At 39.4% G+C, this 12,098-nt stretch overlaps 1 protein-coding gene across 1 annotated transcript in view; it reads left to right on the forward strand.

The window, feature by feature from the left end:
- TDRD3 (tudor domain containing 3) overlaps nt 1-12,098 on the forward strand; it is a 407,068-nt gene that overhangs the window by 318,554 nt on the left and 76,416 nt on the right. The window contains exon 12 of the mRNA XM_073663947.1: nt 3,524-3,649. Within this exon, the coding sequence (XP_073520048.1) occupies nt 3,524-3,649 (126 nt within the window). The remainder of the gene's footprint in view (nt 1-3,523; nt 3,650-12,098) is intronic.

Consider the following 12,098-nt stretch of genomic DNA (forward strand, 5'->3'; position numbering starts at 1 on the left):
CTTTTTCTTGGCTGGGATAATGATGAGGTACAGTAGAACATCTTTGAGATGATCACCCAAAATTGCATGTAAAAATAGTCTTCTACAGGGTGGACTTCTCAAAGTTGATGGTTAGTATGAATAATATATTGTCGAACTGAACATCTGTCTCAAGCAATCAGCTCTGGATAGGTGTGGTCTTCTGAAAGAGATGGTATTTTACATTTGCAGTGAAAATCCTTAAAATTTCTGCATCAAAAATGAACATGATATGGATTTAAAATTCCACTGCATGTGCAATTTTTTTTCAATGTGTGGATGAAAACTGTTTACTTCTGTTGTACAGTAGATTGCAGCGTACATTCGGACACGTGTAAATGTCTTGATTAAACTTGATAAAGTCTTTAAAGGAAATCGGCGCTGATGGCATCCTGACAACCGGTGCCTGCCAGGACACAGGTTCCTATGAATAGGCACATGTAGATGAAAAACCATTAGCTCCGCTAACCTACTAATGTGGAAGTTTGCGCGCCACAGCAACTCTTCAACCCATTCACGACAGGCAAATTTCCGTTTTTGTGTTTTAATTTTTCCTCTCCTTCCCACAGCCATAACTCTTTTATTTTTCTGTCCACATAGACATATGATGGCTTGTTTTTGCAGGACGAGTTGCACTTTTGAATGACCCCATTTATTTTACCGCATAGTGTATTGGAAAATGGGAAAACAATTCCAAGTGGTGATAAATTGTGAAAAAAAAACTCAATTCTGACATTGTTTTGGAAATTGTTTTTATGGTGTACATTTTGTGGTAAAAATGACCTTGCAATCTGATTCTGCTCATAGTACGATTACAGGGATACCAAATATGTTCAGTGTTTTTATTATTTTAGTCATGAAAAAGATGAGAAGTTTGTAGAAAAAATTTTGGTGCGGCTGTGTCGCCATTTTCCGAGATCAGTAGCGTTTTTATTTTTCGGTCGATTGAGCTTTGTGATTGCTTGTTCTTTGCAGGCCGAGATAACGTTTTTATGGTCACGTGTCCCAAAATGTTATCGTTTTTGATATCTTGTTACAGCATTTTTTGGAGAATTGCAACAACCAAAAAAACATAATTTTGGCATTCTTGATTTTTTTCTTTTTTAAATTGACTGTGTTTACCAATCCGGTTAGTTATTTTTACATTTTGATAGATCAGACGTTTCTGAACTTGGCGATACCACATGTATATATATATTTTTTTTATATCTTTTAATGGGGCAAAAGTGGGGTAATTTGAACTTTTTAATTTTTTTTTTTTTTATTTTCTTCATATTTTTTAAAACACTTTTTTTCCTTTTCCACTGTTTTTGTTAGTCCTCCTGGATGACTTGAAGCTGCGATCATCTGTCCTCTTGTGCAGCAATGTAGCAGCATCACTGCATATAGTAAAAATCACGGTTTCCTTTGAAGCCAGGCCACAGGCAGGTAATGACAGGCACTGGTTTCTTTAGCAGACCCCCGGCCGTCACAGCAATCCATCAGCTACTCGCGATCATGTCACGTGCATGCCGATGGGCGCATGGTATGATGCGCCCCCATACTGGTGCGTGTTAAATGCCGCTTTCAGAGTGTGACAACGACATTTAACAGGTTAACAATCGCAAGCGGAGCTCCGCTCAAACCGCAGTTGTTAGAGACAAGTGCTGGCTGTAACACACAGCCATGATCTGACCGTTATGGGGGAGGCACACCGCGTGAGCCCTCTCCATACACCCACTTCCGACTTGCACCATACTTGTACGGCGGATGTTGTGAAGGTGTTAAAGGGATACTCTGGGGAGATAAAATATTTTTTTTACTGTCCCTGCCCTCATAAACTATAAAGATGATATACCCAGTGCAGTTGTATTATCTTTATAACACTTGTAATTCGGTGTGAAAGGAGCAGCTCCTCACTGCTCCCCCTTCCCATCTGGGACAATACCTCACACAACAGTGTGAAGCTCCCAGGAGGTGTGGCCAGTCTGAAAAGAGGGGGCTTGGCCACACCTCCTGTTCTCTGCAGAGAACCTAATATCAGGAGACTGGTTTACACTAAGAGCATGGAGCTGCACACTGTCTGTAATCCCAGGTGAGGGGGCGTGGCCTGCACCCTGCTAGACATCCTGCAATGATGGAGACATGATCAGGGAGCTGGCTGTTACTAGAACCTGAGGGACAAGGTGGAAGGCCACACCCCTGCCACGCCCACTTATCTTGTGCTGCAGTGAAAGAAACATTATCAGGGGGCTGGCTGATACTTAAAGCCATGAGCAGGCCACGTCCCCTCTCCTCCGACTGCAGACAAGGAGTCACTTTCAGGGGCAGGGACAGTACAATAATTTTTTATCTCCTCGGAGTACCTGTTTAATTCTATCTATTTAGTAGTCAGAGAATCTTAAAGATTGAGAGTATTTGAAATGTATGCATAGATACAGATCTAAGTTTGTTTTTTTTAAACAAAAATGTGTTAATAAATTTTATACATGTGTTAATAGTGGAAGGGAATTTTTTTCCAGTGTTATGCTCTAATCAGAGGGCAGTATAAAGTAGAGACACAGATCTGATTCCAATGCATGGTTGCTTACTCATCTTCTTTTCTCTTCCCAGAACACTCATAAATTTATGATTTCTATTTATTTTATTTGGTTAGAAATTCGTCTGCTTAGATTTGTATGCTGGAGAGGGGCTACAGTCACCTGACAGATTCCCACTGAAAAGGATTGAGCAGCCTGAAATGTATGAGAATACATGGAGGCTGTAGAGAACAAGCTGTTTAAAATGTTTAAACAAAACTTAATTATAACAATAATTTTTAGCCAAGAACAAGCATTTCAGTAGAATACATTCCAAGGCTTATTTTAAAATGTTGATCTGACTATCTATATATAATCTGTAATGTATCAATTTGTTAAGTCAAGAAATGGGTTGTTCTTGTGACCACAAATGAGATTGGAATGAGATATAATCAGCCCTGCAGGTTTAGATGACTAGATGTCATTGGATATAATTGAAAGTTGTTTCTTGGCTAACTGTGCGTCAAGGCTTTTATATTTTATACTATGGGCCAACTTAAAATCAAGCCTTCCAACACTGGAGAAGAGGTAGATCTATTACCTACGCTTGCCATGGTGACCTTTTGACAAATATTTCCAAAGTTGAAAGCTCTAGTACCTAAACACAGAAATACAAACTTTTCATTGGCCACATTTGCTTATAAAAGCTTTCCAGTATTCAGAGCGAGCCTGGCTTCTTTATTTTATTTTTTTTTTTAAATCCTAGGTCGACAGTGTAGCATAATTATCTAATCAGATGAAAAATGAAAAAGTAATTTGAAGTGGTGTTCGTTTCATAACAAAATTGTAATATTGCTGTGTATTATCCAGGATGTTAAAAAAGTGACATTTTGACGGATTTAAAAAATAAATAAAAAAGTTGAATACACTAGAAACAAACACTTGTAGAGCATATTTTTAATTAGTAACTTTTCTTGCATAATAAATAAGTGCGTATCTATTTGCAGTATTACAGAGCTGAGATTGAAGCCCTGCACTCTTCTGGAACCACGGCTGTCGTAAAATTTAGCGATTATGGGAACTATGAAGAAGTGCTGTTAGAAAACATCAAACCGATTCAGGCAGAAGCATGGGTGAGTGATGTTTCTAATTCTGTATGTCATTTAAAATGGATTGAGGCCCATTGCGAATTATGTAACTGTCATGTGTCGTAAGGATAATGGAAATGAGAACACCACCTTATCACTTTACACATGCATTTGTAAGAGTAACAACAGAGTAACAGCACAACTCAGCGCTCTTACAAGAGATTTCCCCAGAAATTATTAATTATTTAATAGACAATGCACCTATTTAATAAATTAGACATTGTTGAGAGTGCTGACAGGTCCTCTCTCAAGAGACTCTCTCAGTAAGATCAAACCTATCCCCCATTCGCATATAAGGGCATACAGCTTTTTGAAATGTAAATCAATTGACAACTTGATATCTTCTATCTGATGAGGCATTTCCAAGAAATTAGCATTTTAATTCATTAATCAGGTATTAATTTCTCTAAGTGCAATAGAGCACTTAAAGGGAACCAGTCATATCCCCAAACACAAACAACTTGCAGATAGCTATAAGGTTAATCTACAAGCTAATGGCGTTCTAAAGCTGTGCCTCTGCTGCACTGAAAGCCCAGCTACCAGGAGAAAATAAACTTTTGTTTCTCCAAGCAGTTTCTGACTTTCAGTCATAGAGGAGTACTGGTGCAACGTCAGTCACCGCTCAATATATAGTGACTGACTGTAAGCATGTCCCGATACATGGACTAACGGCCATCTCTGCAGCTGTATTAATGCAGCAACGGCTGTCAATCAATGTGCCCGAGCATGCTTACAGCCGCCGCTCACTGTGTACAGAATAGTGACTGAAGCTGCGCCGACCTTGCCTCTATGACTGAAAGCTGGTGGCTTTTGGAAGGAATAAAGTTGATTGCCTGCTTGTAGCCTATGCTTTCAGTACAGCAGCCGCACAGCTTTAGACAGATATTAACATGCAGATTAACCTCATATCTGCAGGCTAATAGCATTTGGGAACATGACAGGTTCCCTTTAAAGGAGCCTGATTGATTGCTCACTGTCTGATTTCCTTGCCTGATGCTTGTCACATAGACAGTGAGCTATCAATCAAGTTAAAAAGGCCAGTGCTGGGTAGGGTAACAACCTCGGGAGGCAGAGGATCATTACCTGCTCTGTCATGCTCAAATCACTCATGGCCTCATTTGCATTAAAATGCTAATTATTCAGGAATGCCGCAACAGATGGAAGATATAAGGTGTAGATAGATTTACTTTTCAAAGATCTGCATGTCCACATATGTGGTTTGGGTGGTTGACTTTTCTGATTGATTTCCTTTAAAGCATAAGTCCCTAATAATACAGCTGGTACATATGAGAATTTTAGTGATCAATATGGTTTTCTAGTCAAAAACTCAGATGTTGCCTATCACATTTCAGGCAAGAAAGTTACATTTCACAATGACCTGTGGACCAGAAAGAAGCCGGCAGCAATGAGTTCTGGACCTTTGATTTTTTCATTTAAATTGAATACCTCCTCCAATTAGGGCAGCTCCACTGATTCTGGTAAAAAAAATTGGTGTGCCCCTCTGTTCCACAGTTCTGCTTCATGGTAATAAAGATGCAGATTTTCCCTTTGGCCAATTAGGCGTATACATTCTGTCATAGAGGAAAAAAAGCAAATGCCTACAGAGAAGTTCTGTGGTATATGCCCTGTTGGTTGCAGTGAAAATATAACATTTTTATTGCAGGGGGGCATAACTATGGAACTGAGCTGAACATAAAAAAACTGTTCCAGAATCAGTGGAACAGAGGCAATTGGAGTAGGACCGTGACAGGTGATGCATGCTGCTCGATTCATGAGCATCATGCGTAATACACTGGCTGTATGATTTCAGCTATGTACAGGTGCTTCTCACTAAATTTAGAATATCATCAAAAAGTTAATTTATTTCAGTTCTTCAATTCAAAAAGTGAAATTCCTATATTATATAAAGTCATTACAAACAGAGTGATCCATTTCAAGTGTTTATTTTTGTTAATGTTGATGATTATGGCTTACAGCCAATGACAACACAAAAGTCATTATCTCAGTAAATTAGAATAATTAACAAAAAACACCTGCAAAGGCTTCCGAAGCTTTTAAAAAGATCCCGTAGTCTGTTTCAGTAGGCTCCACAATCATGGGAAAGACAGCTGTCTTGACAGATGTCCAGAAGGCAGTCATTGACACACTCCACAAGGAGGGTAAGCCACAAAAGGTCATTGCTAAAGAAGGTGGATGTTCACAGAGTGCTGTATCCAAGCATTTTAATGGAAAGTTGAGTGGAAGGAAAAAGTGTGGTAGAAAAAGGTGCACAAGCAACCGGGATAACCGCAGGCTTGAAAGGATTGTTAAGAAAAGGCCATTCAAAATTTTGGGGAAGATTAACAAGTAGTGGACTGCTGCTGGAGTCATTGCTTCAAGACTACCACACACAGATGTATCCAGGACATGGGCTACAAGTTTCGCATTCCTTGTGTCAAGCCACTCATGACCAATAGATAACGCCAGAAGCATCGTATCTGGGCCAAGGAGAAAAAGACCTGGACTGTGGCTCAGTGGTCCAAGGTGTTGTTTTCAGATGAAAGTAAATTTTCCATTTCATTTGGAAATCGAGGTCCCAGTGTCTGGATGAAGAGTGGAGAGGCCACAATTCAAGCTGCTTGAGGTCTAGGGGGAAGTTTCCACAATCAGTGATGGTTTGGGGAGCCATGTCATCTGCTGGTGTAGGTCCACTGTGTTTTATCAAGACCAAACACATCTACCAGGAAGTTTTAGAGCACTTCATGCTTTCCTCTGCCGACAAGCTTTTTGGTGATGGAAATTTCATTCTCCAGCAGGACTTGGCACCTGTCCACACTGCCAAAAGTACCAATACCTGGTTTAAAAATAACAGTATCACTGTGTTTGATTGGCCAGCAAACTCGCCTGACCTTAACCCCATAGAGAATCTATAGGGTATTGTCAAGAGGAAGATGAGAGACACCAGACCCAACAATGCAGACGAGCTGAAGGCTGCTATCAAAGCAACCTGGGCTTCCATAACACCTCAGCAGTGCCACAGACTGATCGCCTCCATGCCACGCCGCATTGATGCAGTAATTGATGCAAAAGGAGCCCCGACCAAGTATTGAGGGCATTTACTGAACATACATTTCAAATTTTAAAAACATTTTCCAAGCTCTTATAAAGTATTCTAATTTACTGAGATAATGACTTTTGTGTTTTCATTGGCTGTAAGCCATAATCATCAACATTAACAGAAATAAACACTTGAAATAGATCACTCTGTTTGTAATGACTCTATATAATATATGAGTTTCACTTTTTGTATTGAAGAACTGAAATAAATTAACTTTTTGATGATATTCTAATTTTGTGAGAAGCACCTGTATTTGGTGTGACATATCTCTCTGGTTCAAGAGCATAAAAATTAAAAGTTTGAAAATTGCAAAATTTTATAAATTTTTACCAAAATTCAGATATTTTCATAAATAAATGCAAAATATCAACCTAAATTTACCACTAACAAGAAGTACGATGTGTCAAACAATCTCAGTGTCGCATATTGAAGAGTTTCACTTTTTGTATTGAAGAACTGAAATAAATTAACTTTTTGGTGATATTCTAATTTTGTGAGAAGCACCTGAATGTTTGACCCTGAAATGCTGCGGTGTTTCAGAGAAAAATATGGCATAATAGCTGACCTACACGGGAGACCAGTCAGACAGGCAGGTCCCCGGCAGCCTAAAGTGGGTGCTGGTGAAAAAGCCATCGGGGACTCGTTTGTCCGACTAGTCTACCGCATGATCCCCTTGTTTTTTCTGAAATACCGCAGCGTTCCAGAGTCAAACATGCATGGCTGAAATCATATAGCCAGTGTCTGATACATGTTGCCTGTGGACCGGGCAGCATGTATCAACTGTCAGGTTCACTTTAAGCTCAACCTGAAACCTTCAGGTAGCTTTTCCGGCAGTACGCCAAGATAGCAATTCATGGCTCATGTAGCATCTTTCCGGTAAGCAGATTAATTATAAGGAGCAAGCAGCTATCTCCCACTATCTTTCCGCTATTGAATGCAGCACAGGAAGATGGAGAGAAAGCAATGTAAAGCCAGGGAATGACTTATTGTGTACAGGGTAAAATGCTTGTTCACCATTGTATTCCTAAAGCCGGTACAACTTGATCCTTAAAGGGGTTATTCTCCCCCTCTCTCATACCCAAGCTGACACTGAACATGGAGTTGCTGTTGCAATGCTGGGCAGTTGTTGAGTTAATTTTCAGGTGACCAATAAGTATTGTACACGTTATATTTTATTCTAAAATTCACTCACTATTCCATGGTTGCCTGCGTCTTTCGTGCTGCATCATCTCTATATGCCCAATATCAGATGAGCTGGTAGATGTGGGCTGAAATCCCTTATATCATCTTCCCACCATGACAAATTATCATTTTTTTCCCTTTCTTCCATGGGACACCACTTTTCATTTTCCTTTCTTGACATAGACAAATAACGGCTTGGTTTGGCAGGGCAAATTGAAGTTTGGTGGGACACCATTCATTTTACCATACAATATGATGGAAACTGGGGACAATCGCAGTGCGATAAAATGGCAAACATTCTTCCTCTGCTATTTCCACATAGTTTTGTTTTTCTGCTTTTATTTTGCTGCATGTTTTTCTGTTTGTATTTTAGCGGTAGATAATTTCATGTTTGATTGCATTCTTAAAAATGCAGCAATGCCAAATGTGTTTATTTTGTATTATATCTATTTTTAATAAGGGAAAAGGAGGGTAATTTCTAAATTTTTATGGGGCTTTTTTTTTTTTTGTTAAACCTTTTTTTAGTCCCTTTAGGAGACTTGAACTTGCGGTCATCTATATACTGCAATATACATTTTCTGCAATATATAGGTAAACTGGGCTTCACAGACTTGGCAGCCATAGGGGCCTTCACCAGTTCCCTAGCTACCATTTTTCCCTTCCATGTATTGTGTGGACTCGGCTCCAGAGCCATCTCCATACATTAGCACCTGGCGTGTGACATACATGTATGTCTCATGTTGGGAAGGGATTAACACACAGTAAACTACTGAGGTCATTACTGATTAAAGGGGTTGTGTGGTACCTTATATTGATGATGTATCCTTAGGATCATCATTGATATCAGGTCGGTGGAGGTGCAGCATTCAGCACCCCCACTAATCAGCTGTTCTCAGTGCCATACAGATGTACTCACTTGCATTGCGGAACTGCGCAGCACCGTCACCCTTTATAGTGGCCGTGGTTGGATATTGCACATCCACACCTGTTCATTTGAATAGGGGTGGATCTGCAGTACACCACTATGGCCACAATAAAATTGATGGAGCTGTGTAGTTCTGCTCTGCAACTGAGCACATCTGGCCCGCACCAAGAACAGTTGCTCGTCCGGGGATGTTGGGTGTCGCACCCCCACTTATTTGATATTGATGACCTATCCAAAGGTTAGGCCATCAATATAAAGTAGCGAACATCCCCTTTAATAACTTTTTGTGCCTTTGGTGTTGTATCTTTTACTTCATAAAACAAAGTACAATTTTTATTCAATTTCCAATAAGGGTAAAACCAGGCAGTGCGGCTGAATGTCCACATATAAGCCACATCCTATGCTGAAGCAAATGAACATATGATTTACTAGCAAAATCGTAACCTTTCACCATAGCATGTGGGTATGGGCTGGATGCATGCAAGTGGATGCACCATGTTATTTCACCCTAAAAATGATGTTCTGTTGAAGACACCTCCTTTTCCCCATTTACTAATATGGCTTACTGTAATGTGTTTTCTATGAAGTGGTTTTGGAGGAGAACAGGAGGGGACTGCCCAATACTGCTCTGGTTTTCATTTCCTTCTGCTCATTGCTACAAAAAATAGATCTAAAATGTAAACGTTCAGAATCAATTAACCACATGGATTATACTCTGTAAAGAAGGTAAGAAGTATGAAAGCTTATTTCGTCCTGAAAGTGTGAGACATTTTTAGTTCTGGGAAAGGTGCACACTTCTCCATTTTTTCTTGTTCTGCACTCCCCTAAAATAAATGTTTTCCAATTTCTTTAATTCTAGAACACTGAGAATAAGTAGTGAAGCATTAATACAGTGACCGAATCCTGTTGTGTGAACAGTAATTTGCTTTATTTTTCATTTACTTAACCAAACATTAGCGGCTCTGATCAATATTAATTTGTGTTATGGTGTAATCTTTGGAATGTAAACAGAAAAATCGATGTGCCCTAATATATGTAATACCACATCCACTCGCTTGCTATTATTCACCTTGTAGACATTTCTCATTAAGCTAGGCACGTATTGTGATTTCCTTTTATCCCACTGGCAGTAATGCAAGATTGTTACTTCAAATCAATTCCATTCCAGCCCCACCCCAATCTTACTTTCCTAATTGTCATAAATAAGAAGAAGAAGAAAGGGGTTCTCTGGGAACAGAAAAAAAAATAAAGGAAATGTCATTCTAAATAAATTCTACATACTTTTAATTAGAAAATCATTCTATTTTTGTCCAGAGATGTAATCGCTGTAGTACATTAAAATGGCAGCCAACTTGTCAGAAATCTTTTCTAGAATTTTAGTAGTACATGAGCCTGTAAGCGTGTGCAGGAAGAAACTGCACAGCTGTAAACTGAAGCTAAACTATAGCACTTAATATCAAGTTATCTCCAGGTCACACTAGCTGCTCAGCATTCAGTAACACAGGGTGGACAGCAGTGTTAGAGGCCTCTTCTTACCTCAGCACCCCTGGTATCTCCAATATTCTATCAAATAGACAGGGTGGGCAGCAGTGTGAGCTTCCTCTTCGTCCCTCAGCATCTCTGTTATCTCTAGTATTACATCAGATAGACAGGGTGGTCAAAATTGTGAATAGCCTCTTCTTACCTCAGTACTCCTGGTATCTCTAGTATTAAATCAGAAACACAGGGTTGACAGCAGTGTGAGCAGCTTCTTCATACTTTGGTACCTCCAGTATTAAATCAGAAAGATATGTTTGTCAGCTGTGTGATCAGCTTCTTATCTCAGCACAACTGGTATCTCCAGTACTAGATCTTATACACAGGATGAACAGGAGCATGAGCAGCTTCTTCTTACCTCAGTTCACCTGTTGTCTCCAATATTATATCAAAAAGACAGAATGTGAGCAGCTTCTTCTTACCTCAGCACACCTGTTATCTCCAATATTATATCAAAAAGACAGAATGTGAGCAGCTTCTTCTTACCTCAGCACACCTGTTATCTCCAATATTATATCAAATAGACAGAATGTGAGCAGCTTCTTCTTACCTCAGTTCACCTGTTAACTCCAATATTATATAAAAAAGACAGAATGTGAGCAGCTTCTTCTTACCTCAGCACACCTGTTATCTCCAATATTATATAAAAAAGACAGAATGTGAGCAGCTTCTTCTTACCTCAGCTCACCTGTTATCTCCAATATTATATCAACAAGACAGAATGTGAGCAGCTTCTTCTTACCTCAGCACACCTGTTATCTCCAATATTATATAAAAAAGACAGAATGTGAGCAGCCTCTTCTTACCTCAGCACACCTGTTATCTCCAATATTATATCAACAAGACAGAATGTGAGCAGCTTCTTCTTACCTCAGTTCACCTGTTATCTCCAATATTATATCAAAAAGACAGAATGTGAGCAGCTTCTTCTTACCTCAGCACACCTGTTATCTCCAATATTATATCAACAAGACAGAATGTGAGCAGCTTCTTCTTACCTCAGCACACCTGTTATCTCCAATATTAGATCAACAAGACAGAATGTGAGCAGCTTCTTCTTACCTCAGCACACCTGTTATCTCCAATATTATATCAAAAAGACAGAATGTGAGCAGCTTCTTCTTACCTCAGCACACCTGTTATCTCCAATATTATATCAACAAGACAGAATGTGAGCAGCCTCTTCTTACCTCAGCATACCTGTTATCTCCAATATTATATCAACAAGACAGAATGTGAGCAGCTTCTTCTTACCTCAGCACACCTGTTATCTCCAATATTATATAAAAAAGACAGAATGTGAGCAGCCTCTTCTTACCTCAGCACACCTGTTATCTCCAATATTATATCAACAAGACAGAATGTGAGCAGCTTCTTCTTACCTCAGCACACCTGTTATCTCCAATATTATATCAAAAAGACAGAATGTGAGCAGCTTCTTCTTACCTCAGCACACCTGTTATCTCCAATATTATATCAACAAGACAGAATGTGAGCAGCTTCTTCTTACCTCAGCACACCTGTTATCTCCAATATTATATCAAAAAGACAGAATGTGAGCAGCCTCTTCTTACCTCAGCACACCTGTTATCTCCAATATTAGATCAACAAGACAGAATGTGAGCAGCTTCTTCTTACCTCAGCACACCTGTTATCTCCAATATTATATCAAAAAGACAGAATGTGAGCAGCTT

The sequence above is a fragment of the Phyllobates terribilis genome, unplaced genomic scaffold (genome assembly GCF_046119375.1).
Source record: "Phyllobates terribilis strain yellow unplaced genomic scaffold, ASM4611937v1 Scaffold_2__4_contigs__length_985480577, whole genome shotgun sequence".
Lineage (NCBI taxonomy): Eukaryota > Metazoa > Chordata > Amphibia > Anura > Dendrobatidae > Phyllobates > Phyllobates terribilis.